General features: G+C 47.3%; 1 protein-coding gene across 1 annotated transcript in view; it reads left to right on the top strand.

Annotated features, from left to right (window-relative positions):
- The window catches only part of CERKL (ceramide kinase like), a 321,952-nt gene that overhangs the window by 152,640 nt on the left and 145,404 nt on the right, over positions 1–23,908 (top strand). Inside the window, exon 4 of the mRNA XM_029605918.1 lies at positions 17,040–17,103. Within this exon, the coding sequence (XP_029461778.1) occupies positions 17,040–17,103 (64 nt within the window). The remainder of the gene's footprint in view (positions 1–17,039; positions 17,104–23,908) is intronic.

The raw sequence follows: 23,908 nt of genomic DNA, 5'->3' as shown, positions 1-23,908 counted from the left end.
TCATTCTGACCCAGAATGGCAACTTCTTATGTTCTTGTGTTTCATGTTTGATTCATTATGGGGATTTTTTTTTTTTTAGCATTTATTTGTATTGTCCAAGATGGACACATTTTAATATTCAAATAATACTCTTTCCCGAATATTTTCTTAAATGAGAGCTACTATAAGTAGGATAGTCCATATTTAGCAACCTGCTTATGATGGGGAAAAAGTAGAGAATAGTGTTCTTAAAAATTCTGCTAAATGCTCCTTTGACACTGGGCTTGATTAATCTAAATAGAAACATTTTTAGAAAAAAATTAGATTCTATACTATTAAAAAAAATTGCGGATTAGAGGCTTTGTATATCTTAGAAGATTTGCATAAATTCCCTTTATGCAGCATTTTAAAAACATCCTCCTGAATACTGTAGTACTTTTGTGAGCCATCTCAATGATGTTGTGCACATCTGAAATAGAGGCTGAGAATGCTTATATACTGATATCAGCATGAAGGATGGGCATGAAGCCAAGAGTGTATGATCACACGCTAAACTGAAATAAATACACACTTTCTGCTGCCAGCATGAGTTCAGTGCCACCTGCTGGGGTAACGACAACATTTTCTTGGGGCTTGAAGCTCCTTCTTTAATCTTCTTTCCAGCACTAATTTTGTTTCTGGTCTGTTGGGGAGAGGACATCTCTCTTTCTGTGTTCCTTCAGCAAATACTTTTTCTTCATGAGCTGGTTTGCTGGCTCTCTAGCTGCTATTGATGACTGCCTTCTTCATAGGATTCAATGAGCTATGGAAGAATGCAAACATATTTAAAAATCAGTTGCCCTATAACCAGAATTCATGCTTTGGAATATATTAGATTAATGGACATGGTGTCAGTTCATGGTTACATTCTTGTGGAATTAAATTAAAATCTATATACTGCTGATGTCTTATAGCACCCTTTACATTTATTTTATTTATGTATTTATTTATATAAATCATTTATTTTCTTGCCTTCCTATATAACTGCATTCAAGGCAAGTTACAATGCAAAGAACATAATGGATGGCAGTACACTATACTTCTAAAAGGATACAGAATCCAATACGGAATACCATAACTGAACCTTGTTCACATGAATAATCAAATAAAAATTCTAAAGTAAAAACCCAAAAAACACTTTATGAAATCCAGGAAAATATATCCAATTCCACTACATGTAGGGTTGCCAATTGGCTCCAGATTTTCAGGACAGGTTGATACAGTCCTGGTTTTACTCCTCTGCATGCAAGTACTTATAGTCTTGCTTTTCTTAAGAGCTGTAATAGGAAAATCAGAATAAGTCCCAGCATGCAGTGGAGTAAAACCAGGACTGGATCAACCTGTCCTGAAAATCTGGAGCCAGTTAACAACTCTACCTACATACAACAACAGAACATAGTGAATGTCTGATACACTAACAGAATAAGCAACCTCTCCCAAGTCATAAGCCCATACCTCCAAACTTCAATTCATAGCTCAAAGAAGAATCCCACTTCTGTCAAGGGCAATAACATTCATGATATTAAACACACAGTGGGGTAGATTTTCAATGGGTTACACGCGTAGAAAACGGCACATATGCGCGTAAGTGGCAGGAGCGTGAATAACTCGAATTTTATATAGGAGTATTTATGCACGCAAGTGACCCTGCACGTGCAAATTTACGCGAATAAGAAAGGGGCGTGTTGGGGGCATATACCTGACTTACGCGTGTAAGACGTATTTTATAAGCAACGCACACAAATCCACCGGCGCACGCAGCCATTGTCACGTGGGTATATTTACTACTGCCTGCCTGTGTACACGAGCGACTACTGAAGTGCCCGCACCTGCTGCCTCTCATCACTCAGGGACCCTACATTCTGGAGAAAGGCAGAAGGTGGAAGGAAGAGGTTGTGGGGGGCTGGTGATAACTGAGAAACTGCAAACTATTTTCCTAGGCACTGTTGATGTGTGTATAATGGTAGCAGACTGCCTCAGGAGCTCATAAACTCAATAGCTATTCTTTCATTATTCCTGTTTCTACACATACTTATAATAGCGATATGGGTTCTGTGCTTTATACAGCTCAGAAGAGAAAGAGAGAAGAGGAGGAGGAGAAGAATGCTGAGACAGAGCCAGTACCCTTTACATAGAGTTTACAGGACTCGCACACAATTTCTGGATCTGTCTGAGGAGGAAGTAGTGCACCGTTTCAGATTTAATAAGGAGACCATACTGTACCTCTGCCAAATGTTAGAGGCTGACCTGTAACCTATCACCCAAAGGGGCCATGCCTTGCCCGTACACATCAAGGTGACTACTGCCCTGGCATTTTTGGCTACTGGCAGCTTCCAAACACCGTTTGGCGTGACTTCCGGAATCACTCAGTCTGCCACAGTGGCGTAGCCACGGATGGGCCTGGGTGGGCAGCTGCCCACCCAACTTAGATCCAGGCCCACCCAACTGGCACCGGAACTGCAAGGCTGTCGCGGGATCCCATCCCCGCGACAGCGAACAAGAGAACCCACGCCTCGTGCGCCATCACTGCCCACATGGGGAAGCGCTGCTGCGGCTGTATGGCTGACCGATCTTCCTGTTTGGGGGGGGGAGCGGAAGTGCCAAGTACAGCTTCTGATTCCTCCCTCCAAAGCAGGAAGATCAGCTGGCCTCTCCTGCTGCCACCGGCCTCCTGCTATCTTCGGGACATACGGCCCGCCGAACTTCCTGTTTGGGGGGGAGCAGAAGCGCAGCGCACAACTTAGGCTTCCTCCCCCTCCCCCCCAAGCAGGAAGATCGGCGGGCCGTACGGCCTGACCCCGAAGATAGCAGGAGGCCGGTGGCAGCAGGAGAGGCCAGCTAATCTTCTTGCTTTGGGGGGAGGAAGCAGAAGCTGTGCATGTGCTTTAATGTGTACGTGTGGATGAGAATGGGAGTCTGGGTGTGTGTGTGTGGGTAAGAATGGAAGCTTGAATATGTGGGTGAATGGGAGCTTGAATATGTGTATGTGTGGGTGAGAATGGGAGCCTGGGTTTGTGTGTGTGTGAGAATGGGAGCTTGAATGTGTGTATATATGGGTGAGAATGGGAGCCTGGGTTTGTGTGTGGGTGAAAATGGGTTTGTGTGGGTGGGTGAAAATGGAAGCTTGAATATGTGGGTGAGAATGGGACCTTAAATGTGTGTATGTGTGGGTGAGACTGGGAGCATGGGTGTGTGGGTGAGAATGGGAGTCTGGGTTTATGTGTGTGGGTGAGAATGGGTGCCTGGAAATGCGTCTGTGTGAGCATAAGAATATAAGCCTGGAGAGGGGTGAGAAAGTGAGAGCTTGTATGTGTGTCTGCAGAGAATGTGAGCTTGTGTGTGTGTGTGTGGGGGAGGGGGGGAGAGCATATGAGAGTGAGAGCGTGAGTGTGTGAGGGGGAGTCTGTGAGAGAAAGCGTGTATGTGTGTGGAAGGGAAGAAGACAGTAATAGAAGAAAGACACTGAAAAGGAATTAGGAAATGAGCGACAAGGGAAAAAAATGGGAAAAAGAGACCAGGACCAACTGATTACAAAAATACAAAGATCAGACAAAAAAGGTAAAAAACAAAACTATTTTGAGATGTTATCAATTTAAATATAAGCAACACAACCGCTCTCTCAAAATTTATGGACAGGTAGTAGCCATGTATAAAATCGTAATAATAAGAAGGGTAAAGTATCACAAATCACCATGAACTATGTGGTATCATTAAGTAGACCTCATACTTAGGCATAGCTGTGAATGCTATTCTGCATAACGTTTTACACCAGTAGTATAATCATGGGTCAGAAATGAATTTTATATGCTTAGTGAGTCCAAAGTGAAAAGAATTCAAAGTTGATGTAGCATGACATTTCCCATTGTATTCATTGTTGCAGAATTTCTTAACTCATCATAGTATTGACAACATTCAATTTCTTAAGATAATGTAGCTACTTAACTTTTTTTGCATGTGAAGAAACACCTGAGAGTTAAAGATGTTACAAGGCTCGAGGTGTACTAGCCCGACACGACCATGTTTCGGAGTCTGCCTTCATCAAGGAGCTGAATGTATGTGAGATGATTTTCGTGGCATTTTCACCAACATGGAAGTAATGCGTTTCCTCAAATTCCTACATTATCTTAAGAAACTGAATGTTGTCATTATTCATTGAATACAATGAGAAATGTCATGCTACATCAACTTTGAATTCTTTTCACTTTGGACTCACTAAGCATATAAAATTCATTTCTGACCCATGATTATACTATTGGTGTAAAACGTTATGCTGAATAGCATTCACATCTACGCCTATGTATGAGGTCTACTTAATGATACAAAATAACATAATTCACTGTGATTTGTTTTGTTGATAATCTGTTGTACTTTAGCCTTATTATTACGAGCAATTTAAATATGTCATCTTTGGGAATGTGTATTTCTTATATTTTTGTATTTTGCTTTTTCTTAAGTATTCCACTGTTCAGAAATTTTAGTTTCTCAGGCTTTCTATTTTGGTTTTATCTGCATGTTTCTGTTTCTAATTTATAGTCTCTTATTTCTATATTAGGTAAGGGTCGGTCTCAGTTTTGCCTGTGTGTGACAGAAATGCAGTATTTCTGCTAGTGTGTAGTTTCTCTGTAGTAGTAGTCCAGCTTGTTCTGTTATTCCCGTAGGTGATGTATTAATGTTCTAGGGCCTGGTGTAGTATTTGCATTGCTGCTTTTTCATAAGGTTACTGTTATTTGAATCCTGAGAGTCAGTGCTGTGACTGTATGGCAAGGTTCTAGATGCCTCTTTCTTTGCAAGAGTTTGTGTTACTTCACAAAATAGCAGTGGAGGGTTATTTTTTGCTGAGGTGACACCAGAATTTGGTTTTTTTTTCATGTTAGTTGTAATGTGAATTGCCCTAGCTCTGTGCTGCACCTGTTCTGATGATTAATTATATTTTATTGTATTTATGAAGATTTCTGGTTTTCTACAAAGATGGTTCATGAAAGAATACATTAATTTTTGTTTTATTACATGATTGGATCTGATTGTTTTCTATACTTGTGCATTTATAAACTGCAATAAATAAAAAATAAATTCTGATTAATAAGGAATTTTTAATGCTGGTAAGTGCTAGAAATTATTTTAAAGTTTCATACATGATGCATAATGGCTGTTGCAAATTACTTAGAAGGCCATTCTAGGGTGCAGTATATGGCATTATTTATCAGTAAAAAACAACTAGTACACCTGCGTGCCTACAGCCCACCCATGTTAACAATGTGCCCACCCAAAAATCAATTCTGGCTATGCCACTGGTCTGCCACATCAAGGTGTCTGGAGCAGTTCCTGGCTGCCTTCCTCCGAAAAACACAACACTTTATCTCCTTCCCCTTCAGAAGAGAGGAACAGCAAGAAATAATGAGAGACTTTAACCAAATTGCACGCTTCCCCTCGGTCTTGGGAGCTATTGATTGCACTCACGTGGCCCTAAAGGCACCAGGAGGAGATGAGGTAACCTACCGCAACCGCAAGGGTTTCCACTTTGTAACCATGAAAGTGGTGTGCATCGCCAAGGGCATCATCACCAATGTGGTGCCCCGCTTTCCAAGATCCAGTCATGGCACCTACATTCTATCACAATCCAGAATTCATGACCACTTCCAGCAAGGACACATCACTGGGGGATGGCTCCTAGGTAGTAAGCTTACAAACTTCTAACATAATACCTCCCAGCTATATGTCTAGTAGGCTTCTATTTAGGGTGGCACAGCATGCCTCGTGTGTGCTTGCCCCCTGAGCTGTGCCACAATGAATCACAGAAGGAATGTAACCTTGATTTGCTGTTTTCTACTACAGGTGACAGAGGCTATCCACTTAAAACCTGGCTCATGATCCCCCATTTCCTCCCCCGCAACTGCCGCTGAGACTCGCTACAACAGGGCACACTGTAAGACCAGGGCTGTCATAGAGAGAACCTTTGGCAACCTGAAATCCCGCTTCCGCTGTCTTGAAAGATCTGGAGGATGCCTTCTGTACAGCCCCCCTAAAGTGTGTGAGATCTTTCCAGCCTGCAGTATGCTACATAACCTTGCACTTAACAGACACATCCCTTTACAGGAGGAGACCCCTGAAGAGAATGAGGAGCAGAGCATCTGACTCAGGAGGAATTGGCAGAAAGCCATTGCTTGAGTCAAAGGCAGGCTATACAACAAAGGAACACACTCATAGAAAGCCATTTCATAAGGTGATAGTGCATTTATTTACAAGTGTGTATTTAAAGTGGATGTATGTGCAAAAAGTGCACAGAAATAAAGTAAAAGAAAATCAAATAGATAAATACATTAAAAGTTCACTTCCTTGGCCGTCCTCTCTTTCGGCCCTCAGGAAGCTTCAGCTGCCCCAACCTGGAGCTCCTGTGCCGTGGACTCCTCCCACTGCTGACGCTACCCTCAGAGGGCGCAGGAGGTTGGGGGCAGGTCATGGCTGCAGGAAGGTACAGCCAGTGGAAGCTGCGGCTCTGGTGGTGGAAGTATGACAGGTGGTGCAGGCAGGGGTGGGGGTGCCATCTACAGATAGCCTAGACCAGGCTGAGGTGCAGGTAGCTGTCCCACAGCGGCCTCTTCTGCATGGGCAGGTACCATCAATGGGAAGGGTGACCCATAAGGTGGAGGGTAATGCATCCAGGGCCCCATGAAAGCCCATGGTGCCACTGGTGGCTGCGGCTGCACAGGAGGCAGCTGCTGCAGCATCTCCCTCCACACCTCAGTTTGTTCATCAGTAGCCCGGCAAAGGTCCCGGATCACCTGCTGAAGCCCCTGTCCTTCCTCCCTGATGGTATCACGGAGGGACTCTGCTTCCTGCCGCACCATATCAGGCAGGCTGGAGATAGCGTCCAAGATCCCGGCGCTCTCCTGTAATATCAGTCTCTCAGCCTGACTGGCAACCAGTTCAGGTTCGGGCTGGTCCGACGCACTGCTGTCCTGCGGGCGATCATGAAGCAGATCAGCCAGTGTGTCCTCCGGCTCCTCTCCCTGCTGCTGCTGCTTGCTGCTGCTTGTCTTCCTCCGCAGGCTGTTCTGGCTGTGTTATTGTTTATAAGGTTTTGGGTGGACCCTTGGACACTGTGGCTACTGACCACGCCCATGGGGGGAAGTCCCGTGAGGGGGCCACAGGTCAGGCTCAGCTTAGGACACACAACAGAGATAGATCTTTTATTAACAGTATTGAGGAGCCACTAGAGGTGGCAGTTGTGAGTGGAGATGAAGCCTGGCTGGGCTTGTAGTCCTTCAGGACTCTGGAACAGCGATCCCACAATGGTTGTGCTGTAGTGAAGAGAAACAGATAGTGAGTACAGTGAAGTATATGCAGGGTTCTGGAATAGAGCCTCGTTGGTTGAGTGCTCACAGCGGTTTCTCTCGGTAGGGAACACAGGAGCTGAAGTAAAGGCAGGCCTTCGAGAAGCGAGTTCCTGGTTCATGGGAACAGCTCTGAGAGAAGTAGACGGTAACTCACTGATGGTGTAGGCAGTGGAATCTTCCAGGCAGAAGTAGTGTTCAGGCAGTGAATCCAGGAACATGGGCCCTCGACGAGCGAGTACCGGTTTAAGACAGCGACCTGAAAGAGAAGAGAGAGGCCCCCGAGGAGCGGGTACCCCAAATAGAGTTAGTCCAATAATAGAGAGGCAGAGTAGCTAGGTACGGAGAGCGAATCCCATCCGTAAGGAGTTCACCAGTACGAATACCTGTTGCTAACTCGATTAGCTAACAGTAGTGTAGGCTTTTTGTAACCGGGATGTGTGACGTCATCACAGGGGGACGCCCCTGAGGTTCACGCCAAAGAAAGTATTTGAAGCAGGGCCGCGCGATGCGCGCGCCCTAAGGCAGCTGGACAGCATGGCGGGAGGCAACGCCCAAGCCGGACCGGGGATGCCGGAGAGGACGGCAGGCAGATGCCGCGGCAGCCAAGCGTCTGTCAACCGCAGGAGGAGTCGCCAGAGAGGTAAGGAGGGCGGAGAGGAGACATCGGGCAGCGACAGTCGTAACAATCTGTTCACGGCCTCCCCCTTCCTCCTCTTCTGACGAGTCAGGGATCCACAGACGACAGTACAGTCTTTTGGGGACATCTAGATGTAGGTCCAGGTTGCTCATCATCTGGCTCACCTAAAAAAAAAAAAAACAACCCCCCACAAATAACCACACAGCCAATAGGTGTCTTATGTACATTCCACCATATGGGGTGCATGGTTCACTATATGAACTCAGTAATACCCGTGTGGTATTGAGTCATGGATGGACCATGCATTCTAAGTAGGCCATAACCCAGATGTAGAGTCCTCGGGGTACTCCATGTGGCACAGGAGGGCCTTATGGGACATCGGAGTGCTTATCCAATAAGACCTTCAGAGGACACCGAGCATTGTCAGTGTGTTGCATGGAATAGGGACATATTCCTCCACATCTACTACCGTGTTTCCCCGAATATAAGACAGCGTCTTACTTTCTTTTTACCCCCAAAAGTCCCACTATGTCTTACTTTCAGGGTATGTCTTATATTGGAAAAACAGTCGAATTTTTTAAATACCTGTCGGAGGGCCGCGTGGGTCCAGGCGGCTGGCGGCGGGAGCCGGGTGGTCGCGTGTTACCGTAAATCTAGGCCGCGGGCGGGTGGGCGCTTGTTCCAGGTGGCGGCGGGTGGACGCGCGTTAAATCTAGGCCGCGGGCGGGTGGGCGCTTGTTCCAGGCGGCGGGTGGACGCGCGTTAGTTCGAGACGGCCGGCGGGTGGTCGCGTGTTAAATCTAGGCCGCGGGTGGGTGGGCGCTTGTTCCAGGCGGCGGCGGCGGGGGGGGGGGGGGGGGTGGACGCGCGTTAGTTCGAGACGGCCGGCGGGTGGTCGCGTGTTAAATCTAGGCCGGGTCGCACAGGCGCGCATTCATTCACTGCCGGTGGGGCAGCCCCCACCGGCAGTGAATGAATGCGACCCCTGCGATTCGATGCTCAAGGCAGTCACATGCCGTGACGTCACGGCATGTGACTGCCTTGAGCATCGAATCGCAGGGGTCGCACAGGCGCGCATTCATTCACTGCCGGTGGGGGCTGCCCCACCGGCAGTGAATGAATGCGCGCCTGTGCGACCCGGCCTAGATTTAACACGCGACCACCCGCCGGCCGTCTCGAACTAACGCGCGTCCACCCGCCCCCCCCCCCCGCCGCCGCCTGGAACAAGTGCCCACCCGCCCGCGGCCTAGATTTAACACGCGACCACCCGCCGGCCGTCTCGAACTAACGCGCGTCCACCCGCCGCCTGGAACAAGCGCCCACCCGCCCGCGGCCTAGATTTAACGCGCGTCCACCCGCCCCCCGCCGCCGCCGCCTGGAACAAGCGCCCACCCGCCCGCGGCCTAGATTTACGGTAACACGCGACCACCCGGCTCCCGCCGCCAGCCGCCTGGACCCACGCGGCCCTCCGACAGGTATTTAAAATTTTTTTTACTACGTCTTACTTTCGGGGGATGTCTTACATTAGCCGACCCCCCTAAAATTCCCACTACGTCTTACTATCAGGGGTGTCTTACTATCGGGGAAACACGGTAATAGAAGGCCCTGTCCTTGGAATACTTAACAAGGGGAGCCATACCCAATAGAAATTGGTCAGGACATCAATGTTATATGCCTGCATGGACACATGACTTATGCTACTTGCTAGAAACCTTGTGAGGTGTGAAGTGGGCAAGGATGGTGGGGGAAGGGGGGGATGGCCCAGAATAGGGGAAGGGTGGATGGGCTAGAATAGGGGATGGGCTAGAATAGGGGGAAGGACATTAATGGGGAAGGGGGGATGGGCTAGAATAGGGGAAGGACATTAATGGGGATGGGGGGATGGGCTAGAATAGGGGAAGGACATTAATGGGGATGGGGGGATGGGCTAGAATAGGGGAAGGACATTAATGGGGATGGGGGATGGGCTAGAATAAGGGGAAGGGGGGATAAGCTCGAATAGGGGTGAGCATACAGGTCTTTGTCAAGGGGGACAACCCAATAAAGTGCTGGTTACAGTCAGTACCAACAGCTTTCATAGCCAACCAGGTGTCATTTCTGTACTCATGTCCATTACATCAACAGTGCAGTATATCATTACATACATTGTGGAAAGCCCAGGAGTGTGTTGCAGGTATAGCACGTTCAGCAGCTGGTAGTCAGCCATCCCACATTGTCCCAAACAAATACCCTCCCCCAGTGATTGTTATATACTGCCTTTGCAGGAACACCTTAATAACTGAGCTGTATTCCCACATATTATTCAGAGCATTGGTGCATACACGCATTAAAGAGCACTGCACACTTTCAATGAGCTTATATGACCAAAATAAGGACCTGTGTGCTGGCTTGGTACATACATGTGTAGATCTGCCCTTCACGCAATCCTAGGATAATGAAAGTTCACAATACAATGGCCCCTGTGTGTCTTATACGGTGTAACACACACCACTGTACTCTACTTACAGATACAGATGGCATCTAAGTTAGCTTCCATACAGTACATGAAAACAGGTAGTAGCTGCATTTCTTGAGAAAAGCAGGGGGTATGTAGAAGTGCTACATGGATTTCAGTAAAGGGTCAGAAATTGTAAAACTCTGCTCACTTTCCTGCCCTACACGAGGCATGGTGTCAAGCTGGCCAACTCCACCCACAGCTGCCTCAGAGATGGTGCTGAGTATCAGCTGCTCAGAGGGAGAGAAGCTGATGTGGCTGCCTTCTCCCTCTGAAATCCTCCTGGCCTGCTTCCGCTTCACAAGTCTCCTCCGGTCCCTCCACTTGTGCATCAGTTGTGGTGGAACACAGAGTCGACACCGTGCCTGATCTGTTTCCAGATCTGCTCCTTCCGTATGCACCCAACGTACGAGACTGTGGACCATACAGCAGATCCTGGTGCCGCATGACATGCTGGACAAGCATATCAACCTCCTCTGGTAAAACGTTGGGCTTACGAATCTGCACTGCACGTGCCTGAGACATGGTGAAGGTGGCCATTGAGTGGAGAAGGGATCCTTTTGTAGACAGGCTAATTTGCGTGTTTGACCACCACACCCACATAAATTAGGCGCACAGGTGGCTCCGATCTGTGCGAATTAGACTTAAGCGGGTCGCCAATTAAAATTGATGCGGAACTTGTGAGCGCTGTATGATTTGCGTGCGCCGCCTATTGATTTTAATGGAGATGTGCGCGCAACTCCTATTAACTTTAATTCAGATGTGCCTGCCTATTACAATTATGGCTTATAGGGTACATGTGTGTGCTGTTTCATTTCCCCACGGGTAATTAAGACTAATCACCTACCACTGTTAAACCCTGGGGAGGGATTGATTAGCAAACCTTCCTTGATTGAGCTAACCTTCTCTGTGACCCTGCAATCAAGATCCTGCTGTGTTCAGAACTATGTGCACATACTGGTGTGTTGACTGCTGCTGATATAGGAAGCACAGTGAAATGTGTAGGTAAGAATGGTGACTTACATACTCAAAACTGGCATTATGTATTTTTGGCCTGCTCAACTTGTGTTTGGAGTTAATTTCTCAGAGTAGCAGACGTATGTGTTTGCTCCCAAAGGGGATCTCTCCAAGACTTTCTATTTCAACCATGTCTTCTCTGCTTCTCACCATCAAGATTTGGTAGTAGTAAACTTGTCTCTCCCCAGTGTAGGAGCTCTGCAGAATATCTGCGATCTGGATGGCAGCTTCCTGTGTGGTATGTGGGAAGGTATTGAAAGGTAAAGATAACCTATATGGAACGTGAAGCTGTATAACTGACATGAGTGGCTTCATGCTGTCCACAGCTGTGAATAAATTAATAAACAGCGTGGTGTTTGCTCATCAGCTCGATTCCTATATTTGTAGCATGTATGTGTAGCTGGAGATGGTGTTTGTCTTCCTCCTGGATGGTCACTCTGCCAGAGGACCTTGGGTTCCACGTGTGTTGTTGCTTCTTCACCGTTGGACAATATCTTGCATTGTTCATGTAACCCCTCCCCCCCTTCCTCTCAACACCAGGCCCTCATTTCAAATGAACACACAGGTATGGTAAGAAAATAACCTTTTACTGTAACTGTAACTTTAAACTATGTACAAACATATACAAAATAAAAAGGAATGGGATGGGAAGAACTAGGGAGCAAAACTATTTACAGGAAAAAAAAAAAACCCGGGAAGTTAGGGAGGCAGGGACCAGAGAGGATGCTCAGGACCACAGGAGCTGATCCCTCAGGACTCTCACAGCTGCGCCAAGCAGCTGTAGAGCGAGGAGGATCTGCCCGTTGGTCCTGGTCGTCCTCTCTTCGTAGGCAGAGATGGCCCCCAGTGCCCCACGCACCCCCCCTTACAAACGCCCAGAATTCGCCACGGGTCAGAGGCTCATCATCGGGAGACCGTCCTCCCGATAATGAGTCTCTGTGTTGCTGCTGTGAGGGGGGCCGTCAAGGCACGAGAGGGCCCTCCCTGCCTACCTGTGTCAGCAAAGGCTGGCCCCTGGGTGCCCCCGCGTTCCTAACTCCCCGAGCAAAACGGGGAGGAGACCCTACAGGGGGGGGGGGAGCTAGGGGGAGGCCCAGGCTGCGCCTCATCGTGGGGAGGTGGCCTCCGCCTGTGGTGTCTCCTTGCGGGGCGGGTGGGAGAATCCGCCTCCTCCCCCCCCCCCCCCCCCCCCTCTGGAGCGGCTGCTGCAGTTCTCGGCACTGGAGCTGGTCCTGGCCTCTTTTCTTCAGGTACTGTAAAATAAACCAACAGATCAGACTAATCTGTACATGAATGTGCAAACTCATGATTAGACAATTCTTTATGGCAGGATCTTCAATGGGTGATGCTTGCCCAGGCGATTGTAAAAAGGTGCTGAGATGCACCTATCTCCCTGCCCCTTAAAAAAGGAGTGGGGACTGGCTGGTGTAGGGGCCAGATAAGGCTGAAAGTGTCCTTCAAAGGCACCCACTTGCTGCTGTGGCAGGGCTCGCATGCTCACTGGGAGCCTGCAGACTCAACAAGTATTAACAATTGTTTGTGGGATTATTTTAGGGCTGGGGAGGGGGCCAGGGAGTAATGGGAAGGTGTGTGTGTGTGGGGGGGGGGGGGCGGGGGGGTAGGGAAGGTCCCTTCCAGGCCGCTCAGGTTTCCCAGCTGCCTGGGAGGGAACGGGGGAAGGTAGTGTGCCTGCACACACAGTAGGTGCACAATGTCCTACCTCCTTGCTTGTCCTTACCCCACCATTTTATAACATGCACAGGCATGTTATAAAATTGTCTGTCCCATATCTTACAATATGTACCCCTTATCATGGAGGGATTACTTACCACCAGCCCCAGCGCGCTCGACCCGCAGCCGCTCCAGCCACCTCCTCTTCTTCAGGCGCAGCCAGCAGGTTTCTTCTTCAGATCCTCTATGACAACAAATGGAGAGACAAACATGAGTGTACTGTGATGATGGATTCTGCAAAGTCCCAATGACTGTTCAAATACATTTGGCAACCATGAAGAATTATGATAATCATGTAGCTAATTACCTCTGCCTATTATCTTTTCACAGTTCACATTTGTAAGCCGTTATGAATTTTATTATAAAACTGGATATAATTTTTTTAAATAAATAAGCACGTGCAAAACATAGACCCTCACCAATTATAGAATAAAAAGACCATAAAGTATAAATAGAAATGTGGAGACAAAAACTGAATTGGAAAACACATTAAGGCATAAAACTTCAAACATTAAAACATCAAACAATAAAATCAAGAAATATAAATTAATAATAAAACCATACTAGCAAAATATTTCAAAACAGCTGATGAATAGAATAACATCCAACAATTAAAAACTCATATCAAAATTGGTAAAATTTTCCAAACACCAATAAAATATTTCAAAACAGCAGACACATCAAATAACACCCAACAAATTTAAACGAATAAGGATAAAAAACAATCCCCCGCTCTCCTGGGAACTTTTGATTTGCAGGTGCACTGAAATTGTCATGTATTAGCTAGGGGGTGGAAGTTGTAATACACAAACTTTCTCCTTTCATATATACACACACACATGCTGCCTCTTATACACACATTTGTTCACACTCTTGCTCAATTTCATGCACATGCTGATACACACACCCTGATTTACAGTCTCCTTCACTCCCTCACACGTTTTCTTTCACTCACAGCCTTCTCTAGGGACATCCACACATCTGCTCACTCACACAATCTCTCACACATGTGCTTACTCATACACACCTTCATTCACACCCTCCCTCATTCACACCCACACACATGCTTACTCACACACTCTTACAGATACATCTCACTCTTACATACATGCTTACTCGCGTACACACACATAAAAACACGCACTGTCCCTCACACAACTGCTCACTCACACCCTCACACATACTCTCTTACTTACACATGCTTACTGACATACACTCTCACACACTTTCTCACAGATGCTGTCTCTCACTCACACAAGCTCAATTACTTTCATACATACTTTTTTACTCACATACATTCCCTCTCTTACTCATACAATCATCCTCCCTGACATGTCTGGGAACACAAACAGCAGCTAAAGCCTCCTCCTTCAGTCCCTATGACCAATAGGACTCCTGCTCTTTCTTTAGGCAATGGAGGCCACTACAGCTCCTACTCTTGACAATTCATCTTTGCATTCTGAGCCTTCTCTTCCTTTCAGGCACACAGATGGATGCTGCTCCTACTCTTTTTCCTCCTTTCAGCCACTCTGGCCAACATTGCTCTGCTTCACGCTCTTTTTGGCAGCACAGGCCGATATTGAAGCCTGCATCTGCTCTTTTCATCAGCGGTGATGGCATCTCTGTGTAAACCCACACAATACTGTTTCCACTTCTGGGCCCATATGGGCAGGAATAAGGAGATGCTATCCCCAGAGCTGTGATACAGTCGGCAGCTTCATAGTCTGCCTAGTGCTTCCACAGGCCCTGGCTAAAGTAGCATGTGTTCCCTGCATATAATGCCCCTTTTTTTTAAATAGTGCTCAGTGTATTGAATATGATTGTGCACCAATGGAATTCATCCAAGAAAAATTTATTTGGATCTGAGAGCTTTGGTGAGCTGATAAATGGCATTTCCCAGTACGTACCAGGATCAGTTTAGAGAAGTGGGTTGTGTATACCTACCAGTAGATAGAGTCAGAGAACAAAGCTTTGGGTACTGTCATATATACTAGAGTGCCACCTGCAGTCCCTCAGTATTTCTCTGGCTCCAGCAGATGGCAGAGCTACACACCTGCAGTTTCTGGTTTTATTTTTTAGTACTTAGTCTTTTTGTTTTGTTTTTGATTGTTTAGGGCGTAGGGGTAGATAGTGTTTGTTGATTGCTACCCCTCACTCTTTAGTTCTGTTTTTCCTGGGCTTTGGTACAGGACAATACTGAGGGACTGCAGGTGGCACTCTAGTATATATGGCAGTACCCAAAGCTTTGTTCTCTGACTCCATCTACTGGTAGGGATACACATCCCACTTCTCTGGACTGATCCTTGGTACTACAGGAACGAAAATTAGCAGGTGAGAACCAATCTTCTTGTATGTTTTAGGGTAGATCAGTCCTAGGAAGTAGATGAGTGGGCAAAACTGAGGGTGCTAGTGGAAGGTTAATGCTGGCTTCTTTTCCTACATGGTATGCATTTATTTTATTGAGCCGTGATGACTATATTTTTATACTTTTTTTCATCTGGTGACTATAAGTAAATGTTGCGCTTGTCGGTCGCAGGCAGCTGTGACCTTTGCTGCTACCACCTTTCTATATGCAGCTCCGAGTCTGGGGAGAATGGTGGCCTCCACTTCTACACTCTGACCCTAATAGCGTGCTCGGAACAGCGTGGGCGCTCCCAGCAGCCATCTTACATCCGGGTTCACCTAAGGCACACCTGCCCTCTTCTTAACCACGTCATGGCAGGAACCTCGGGGGTGTCCCCACCACATGACGTCACCCGCCTACCATACTTAAACTCAGCTGACCTCTTGCTATATGAGTTAGCAAGGATTCCTTCCTGCTATTTCCGCCATGCTGGGACTTCGTCTCTCTGAGTGTGCTAGGTACCCGCTGCTCGGGGGCCTTGTAGCACTCAGGGCTATCCACTCATTGGAGAGCCAGTTCTCTCTCTCTTTCATTCCAGTGAGTCCTGCATCGTTCCCGAACGACCCTCGCTGTTCCTCAGCTGAACCTCCTCTGTGCCTGATCTTCCATCTACGTCTACAGTACCGGTGTGAGTGCAGAACCTGCTCTACTACCTTTGTGGCACGGATTCTCGGGTTACCCCACTTGCGGGCCACTACCGGATTCCCTCTGTCTTGTGCACGCCATCGGCTTCCAGCCTACCCCGTGCAGAATTGCCAGCACAAGCTACGCCTAGAGAAGGTATTCACTGGACCACTCTGCACTGTGGACTACTGTCTGGACTGATTCCATTGATCCGCTCCTCGGATCACCATCAGCTGTATAATAAAGTTATTCCTCTGTTGTCCTTTACTGCTGAGACCTTGCCTGTTGTGGTAAGGGCCCACAGGGCTCCTCCCTGTGGGCAGAGTCTCCACTCTCCACAACCCAAGGGCCCACTTCTCGTTAAAAGACATACCGAACATAACAGTGAATTTCCACTTTTATATGATATTTTGATATTCAGCAAAGCTGTTCGTCTGCCCAAAACACCAAAAACATGTGGGGTGAGTTGAGCCCTCTATGAATACAGAAATTCAATAATAATACTGATTTTTAAACTATTGGTGAGACAGCATTCACATTCAAATAATTTCCATCTCTTTTGACCTTGTTTTGAAAGAATATGTTAATAGTCAAGCTAACGAGAGCTTTATTTGTAAGTCTGTTTTTCCAATGATTCAAAAACAAATGTTCAAACAAATGCTTTTTTATGACCCTTGCCATATATTTATCTTATCACTGTGCCAAACAAAAGATGAAATGTGTTAAAAGACAGTTCTTTCAATGCTTTCTCATATTGCATATAATGACTTTTTTTTCTAGTAACTGAATATGAAGGACATGCACTGTCATTACTGAAGGAATGTCAACTCCAAGAATTTGATGGGTATGTTGCGTGTTCATGTTTTTATAGGATGGGGGGGGGGGGGGGTGCGAAGGTAGCACAGTTGCAACAGCATTCTCACAGTACACCGTAACCAAGATTGACAACTTAAATGGTGTAACAATGGCCGCAGCTTTATTGGTAATAAACAGCCATACAGTAAAGACTTAACTACTCGAGCCATAACAAAGGTTAATGCAACCTGAGGGTACATGTGCTAGGCAGTATATCACCTCTGGACCACAGGCCCACTGCTAACAAGCAAAGCCTTGTCCTTCTGACAGGAGCTCCTCAAAGACATTCTTCGTCAGCCTGTCTCTCACAAGCAAGGTGACTGTCCAACAGATGGGGACATCCAGTGATCCATCATACTGGGGATGCCCGACTCTAATGGCAGAATAGATGAGAGAGTAACTTGTCATTCAGTGCACTGCCGCAAATCAAACACACACCCCCCTGCATAAGAACATAAGAAGGTCAGACCAAGGGTCCATCAAACCCAGCATCCTTTTCCCAACAGTGGCCAATCCAGTTTACAAGTACGTGGCAAGAACTCAAACATTAAATAGATCCCATGCTACTGATGTTAATAAGCAATGGCTATTCCCTAAGTCAATATGATTAATGGCAGTTTATTGACTTCTCACCCAGGAACTTATCCAAATCTTTTTTAAACCCAGCTATACAGACTGCCTTAACCACATCTATCGGCATTGAATTCCAGAGCTTAATTGTGTATTGAATGAAAAATAATTTTTTCTGATTTGTTTTAGATGTACTTCTATTATATGAAAGAATAAATAACCAATTCACTTTTACCAGTTCAAATCCTTTCATGATTTTACAAACCTCTATCATCCCTCCTCATCTGTCTCTTCTCCAAGCTGGTAAGCGAAAAGACAAAGGAGATCGGTGTAAAAATGTGCCTTTATTGAAGCTTTATTGAAGCTTGCCTGATCTCCTTTGTCTTTTCGCTTACCAGCATTTTGGATCGGCTTCCGCTTTGTTTTTTGGGTCCATCTCTTCTCCAAGCTGAACAGCCTTAAACATTTTCATATGAAAGCTGTTCTATCCACTTTATCATTTTGGTCACCCTTCTCTGTACCTTCTCTAGTGCAACTATATTTGTTTTGAGATGTGTTGACCTAACTTACACACGGTATTCAAGGTGTGATCTCAACATGGCCCAATACAGAAGCATTATGACATTGTCCATTTTATTCACCATTTCCTCCTAATAATTTCTAACTTTCTGTTTTACTTTTTTGACCTTCAAGGCACCCTTAGATGACGATTTCAACGACCTGGTGGAAGGAGGATAACAAATGGGACAGTGCCATATCAGGGTACAAATTATTCTCACAGGACAAGCAGGATGGTAGTCCTTACATATGGGTGACATCACAGGATGGAGCCCAATCACGGAACACTTTTGTCAAAGTTTCTAGAACTTTGGCTGGCACCTACTGGGCATGCCCAGCAATGCACTGACCCTGAATCCAGCAGGGGGTCCCCCTTCAGTCTCTTTTTTTTCTGCGCTGCAGTAGCCACCAGGGTTAAGGAACTCCCTAGAGGTTCATGACAGGAATTTTCCTCACGGAGCTTCTTTAACATTTTTCAAACATTTCTACCCCATAGGGGTCCCCCTATCGATATCGGTGCTCCGCAGTCGAAAGGTAAGGTTTTACCCCTGTTGTGGTCGATTCCCGCCAAGTTTTCCCATCGAGGCCTACCGGCCATCGACCACCCCGTAGCTAAATTTTTGTCGAAGCAATGGCGTTGGGTTTTCATCGGTGCCCTGATTATCCTCGGACAGTGTTCATCACAGACCCACACAGTTTGTGTATTATGCTTGGGGTCCAGCCATGATACCCTAACTTGCACCAAATGTGCCCAAATAATGCCGAAGGACTGAAAAGCCCGCTTAGAAAAAATGGAGTTTCTTTTTCATTCAAAACCCCTGACTCCATCGACTGCTTCGACTTCGTCTGAACAGGTGCCATCGTCCTCTCGCCAGCAGTGTGACACCGGTGCTGCCTGACTGGCATAGACTACTCCGAAGGTGTCAACATCTTCCTCATCGCCTTAGGAGAAGGACCGAGGAGAACATTGTGAAAAGCGTCAACACCGGCATCGGAAGGCTCAATCTGCTGATCCAGGCAAGCCCTCGGCATCAGTGTCGACAGAGCCACCGACAAAGAAATCCCGTCCAGAGAAGGCCGCATCCTCCTCTGTTACTGGGTCACCAAGGTGTTCCCCACCTTCATCGGTGCAGGGAGCCGCAATTCCACTTTTACCGGTGGACCCTCTGGCTATGCCTCTATTGCCTCCTATTCTGGAGCTGGGGTTACTCGCCCCAGGCCTCCATGAGGAATTGGATCAGATGATCCAAGAGGCCATCGGAAAAGCACTGCAGAGATTCCAGCCTCCATCGACACCGGTGCCCGAACTGGTCACCGATCTGATTCCCGGGGTGCTCGTACCGCTACTGGGTAAACTGGATACGTTGATTGGTGCCCTTCCACTGCTGGAACCAAGGGCACCGGTATGCCCTCTTCCTTCGCCGATACCTATGTAGTCGGTTGGCGAAGAAACACCGATACCCATACTGCTGTCTGGAATCCTGCCACCGTCTCATCCATCAGTGTTGCCGGTTCCGTCGGTGCTGCCGGCGGCACCTCCATTGATGCCTTCGATACCTCCATTGATGCCTTTGGTGCCTCCATCGATACCATCGATGCCTCTCTCGATGCCATTAATGCCCAGGCCTGCTCCTTCAGGAATAATGCCATTTCTTCCCTCAGAAGATCCTCAGGGAGCTGGTGATCAACCGTATGATCCTTGGACTGATGATTTGTCCCAGGATACAGATGATCTGCCTTCACAGCCCTCTCCCCCTGAAGAGAGAAGGTGTTCTCCTCCAGAGGATCTCTCTTATATTAACTTCATTAATAAAAGACAATTCCTTTTCAGCTTCAGACTGAAGAGGATTCAAGGCACAAGATGCTGGAAGTACTCCAGTTCCTTGAAGCTCCTAAGGACATCATGTCTATTCCTATTCATGAAATCCTAATTGATCTTCTAAAGAGAAACTGGGAACACCCAGGTTCGGTTCCGCCTGTCAACCATAAGACAGATGCCACCTATTTTGTGCAGTCAGCTCCTGGATTTCAGAGATCACAACTGGATCATTACTCAGTGGTTGTGGAATCAGCCCAGAAAAAGGCATGGCATTCCAAACCTCATTTCTTCATACCTCCAGGGAAGGAGCAAAAATCCCTAGATGCTTTTGGCAGATGGGTCTTTCATGGCTCAATGCTTATATCTCACATTGCTTCTTACCAGTTATACATGACTCAGTATAGCAGAAACCTTTTTAAGAAGATCCAGGATTTCTCTGAGTCTTTACCTGATCAGTTCCAGGATGACCTGATGGCTCTGGCTCAAAAAGGCCTGGATGTGGGCAAGCATGAGGTCCGTGCTGCGTACGACTTATTTGACACTGTCTCTAGGATGACCGCAGCGGGGATTAGTGCACGAAGGTGGGCCTGGTTGAAATCTTCAGACCTAAGACCAGAGGTACAGGACAGGTTGGCTGACCTGCCCCGTACTGGTGATAATCTCTTTGGAGACAAGATCCAGGAGACTGTGGCACAGCTTAAAAGACCACCATGAAACGCTGCATCAACTTTCCTCAGGGCCTACTGATTTCTCATCCACTTCTAAGAAGATATTCAGACAAGATTCTAAGAGGCCGGCTTATAAGCCAAGAAGGTATTATCCTCCAGCTTCCCGAGGTCGCCCTTCCAAGCCTTATCAAAAAGGTCAGTCCAGGCAATCCCGACCTCAGAAGACTCAACCTGTTCCTCAACCAGGGCCAGCGTCAGGGTTTTGACTCCTTCCTGGAGAGCATAGGCCAGCCTCCTCTACCATCTGAGTGGTTGGAGGCAGATAGTGCCACTTCACCAACATTTGGCACATGGTCACCACCGATCAGTGGATACTTGCGGTGGTCACCCACGGTTACCATCTCAATTTCCTGAATATACTGGTGGACTTCCCACCTCGACTGACGTGGGGATCGTCCAACCACCCTTTCCTTCTGGAACAGGAGGTTTCAACCCTCCTCCACTCACGGGCAATAGAACCAGTGCCCCTCTCCCAACAGGGGCAGGGCTTCTATTTCCGGTACTTCCTAATCCCCAAAAAGTCAGGTGGCTTTCGTCCAATTCTGGACCTTCACGCCCTAAACAAGTATCTACAAAGAGAGAAGTTGAAGATGGTAACCTTGGGTTTGCTACTTCCTCTTCTGCAAAAAGGAGATTGGCTATGCTCTCTAGATCTCCAGGACGCATACACACAAACATCTCAATTATTCCATCTCATTGCAAATTCCTGTGATTCTTGGTCGGCCCTCGTCACTTTCAGTACAGTGTCCTACCATTCGGCCTAGCATCTGCTCCACGCGCATTCACCAGGTGCCTCGTAGTAGTCACCACCTTTCTCAGGAGTCAGGGTGTCCATGTCTACTCTTTTCTCGATGATTGGTTGATAAGGGCTCCGACTCAACCAGCTGCGTTGGCATCCTTGCGTCTCACTCTCCATACCCTGATCTCCCTGGGGTTTCTAATCAACTATCCCAAATCCAAGATAGTTCCATCTCAAATCCTATCCTTTATAGGGGCCGACCTAAACACAATACAGGTGAAAGCCTTTCTCCCTCAGGATCGGGCTTTCACTCTAGTCTCTCTGGCGCATCATTTACAGACTCGAGTATCCTCTACTGCTCGTCACTTCCTCATACTGTTGGGCACATGGCGTCCACGGTACATGTCACTCCGATGGCCCGCCTTGCCATGAGAGTTATGCAATGGTCCTTAAAATCCCAGTGGGCTCAGGCTTGTCAACCAATGTCCAGCACTGTTCACGTTACCACACAGCTCCGACTATCGCTAGCCTGGTGGATGCAACACTCCAATTTACTTCAAGGCCTTCCATTTCAGGCTATAGAACTTCAAATTACCTTGACGACAGACTCCTCCAACCTAGGGTGGGGTGCTCATGTCGACGACCTGCAGACTCAGGGAATCTGGTCTCCAGAGGAAGCCAAACACCAGATACATTTCCTGGAGCTTCGGGCAATCAGATATGTCCTCAGAGCTTTTCAGGATTGCCTTTCAAACAAGGCCATCCTGATTCAAACCGACAACCAGGTGGCGATGTGGTACATCAACAAGAAAGGGGGAACGGGCTCCTACCTCCTGTGTCAAGAAACTGAACAGATATGGGACTGGGCCCTTTCCCACTCAATGTGCCTCACAGCTACCTACCTGCCGGGCGTAGACAGTGTGTTGGCGGACAAGTTGAGCCGCACATTTCTTCCGCACAAGTGGTCTCTCAACCCCACGGTAGTGGACACAATATTCCAACGTTGGGGCTACCCTCACATAGACCTATTTGCGTCAGTCCACAATCGCAACGTAGAAAACCTTTGCTCTATAACTCGCAGCCATCACTCGCAACCGAGAGATGATTTCACCCTCTCAAGGGCCAGTGGTCTCCTCTATGCATACCCTTCACTTCCTCTAATATCGAAGACTCTCATGAAGTTACGGGCATCATGATTCTGATAGCCCCTCACCGGTTACGCCAGGTATGGTTTCCAATCCTCCAGGACTTATCAGTACACCGCCACATTCCTCTGGGGAAGGATCCACTTCTGATAACTTAGAACAACGGATGCCTCCGCCACCCCAACCTCCAGGCCCTATCTCTGACTGCCTAGATGTTGAAAAGATTTCAGAGTCTGTGTCCTGAGTCCTGGTAGCTTCATGAAAGCCTTCCACGAGAAGGTCTTATCGTTCTAAATGGAAGAGGTTTACAGTATGGTGCACTTCTATGTCCTTAGACCCCTTCACTTGCTCCATGGCGAAGTTTCTGGACTACCTCTGGTACCTGTCGGAGACAGGCCTAAAAACTTCCTCCATTAGGGTGCATGTCATCGCGGTAGCCGAATTTCATAAAGGTGTGGGGAATGTTCCCATTTCGACACAACCCTTAGTAACACGCTTCATGAGAGGTTTGCTCCACCTAAAACCTCCTTTGCACCCTCCGGCCCCTGCTTGGGACCTCAATGTGATTCTGGGGCAGCTCATGAAACCTCCGTTTGAGCCTCTTCACTCCTGTGATCTCCGTTATCTCACATGGAAAGTAGTTTTCTTTCTTGCTATCAAGTCCGCTCACAGAGCCAGTGAATTGCAGGCATTAGTTACCTACCAGACTTACACTGAAATTCTGCATGACAGGGTAGTGCTCTACACTCACCCTAAATTTGTACCAAAGGTAGTGTTGGAATTCCATATTAATCAATCTATTATCCTATCTAGATTTTTTCCCAGGCCGCATTCAAACTCAGGAAAACAGGCTTTGTATTCCTTGGACTGCAAACGTGCACTAGCCTTCTATCTAGATTGCACGTCGGCCCACAGGAAATCCACTCAATTGTTTATCTCTTTTGATACCATCAAATTGGGAAAGCCTGTGGGAAAGCAGATCCTCTCCTCCTGGTTAGCAGACTGCATTTCTTTTTGCTACCAGCAAGCAGGCATTCCGCTGCAAGATCGTGTAAAAGCACTCTCTGTCAGGGCCATGGCAACATCGGTAGTGCAACTCCGTTCGGTGCCGCTTGCTGATATTTGTAAGGCTGCAACCTGGAGTTCTCTCCATACCTTTGCAGCCCATTACTGCTTAGATGAGGCTGGCACACAGGATTCCATCTTTGGCCAGTCTGTTCTACGTAACTTGTTTT

Source organism: Rhinatrema bivittatum, chromosome 6, assembly GCF_901001135.1.
Source record: "Rhinatrema bivittatum chromosome 6, aRhiBiv1.1, whole genome shotgun sequence".
NCBI classification, from domain to species: domain Eukaryota; kingdom Metazoa; phylum Chordata; class Amphibia; order Gymnophiona; family Rhinatrematidae; genus Rhinatrema; species Rhinatrema bivittatum.
The sequence above is the reverse complement of the archived record's forward strand: the minus strand, read 5'-3'. Positions and strand labels throughout refer to the sequence as shown.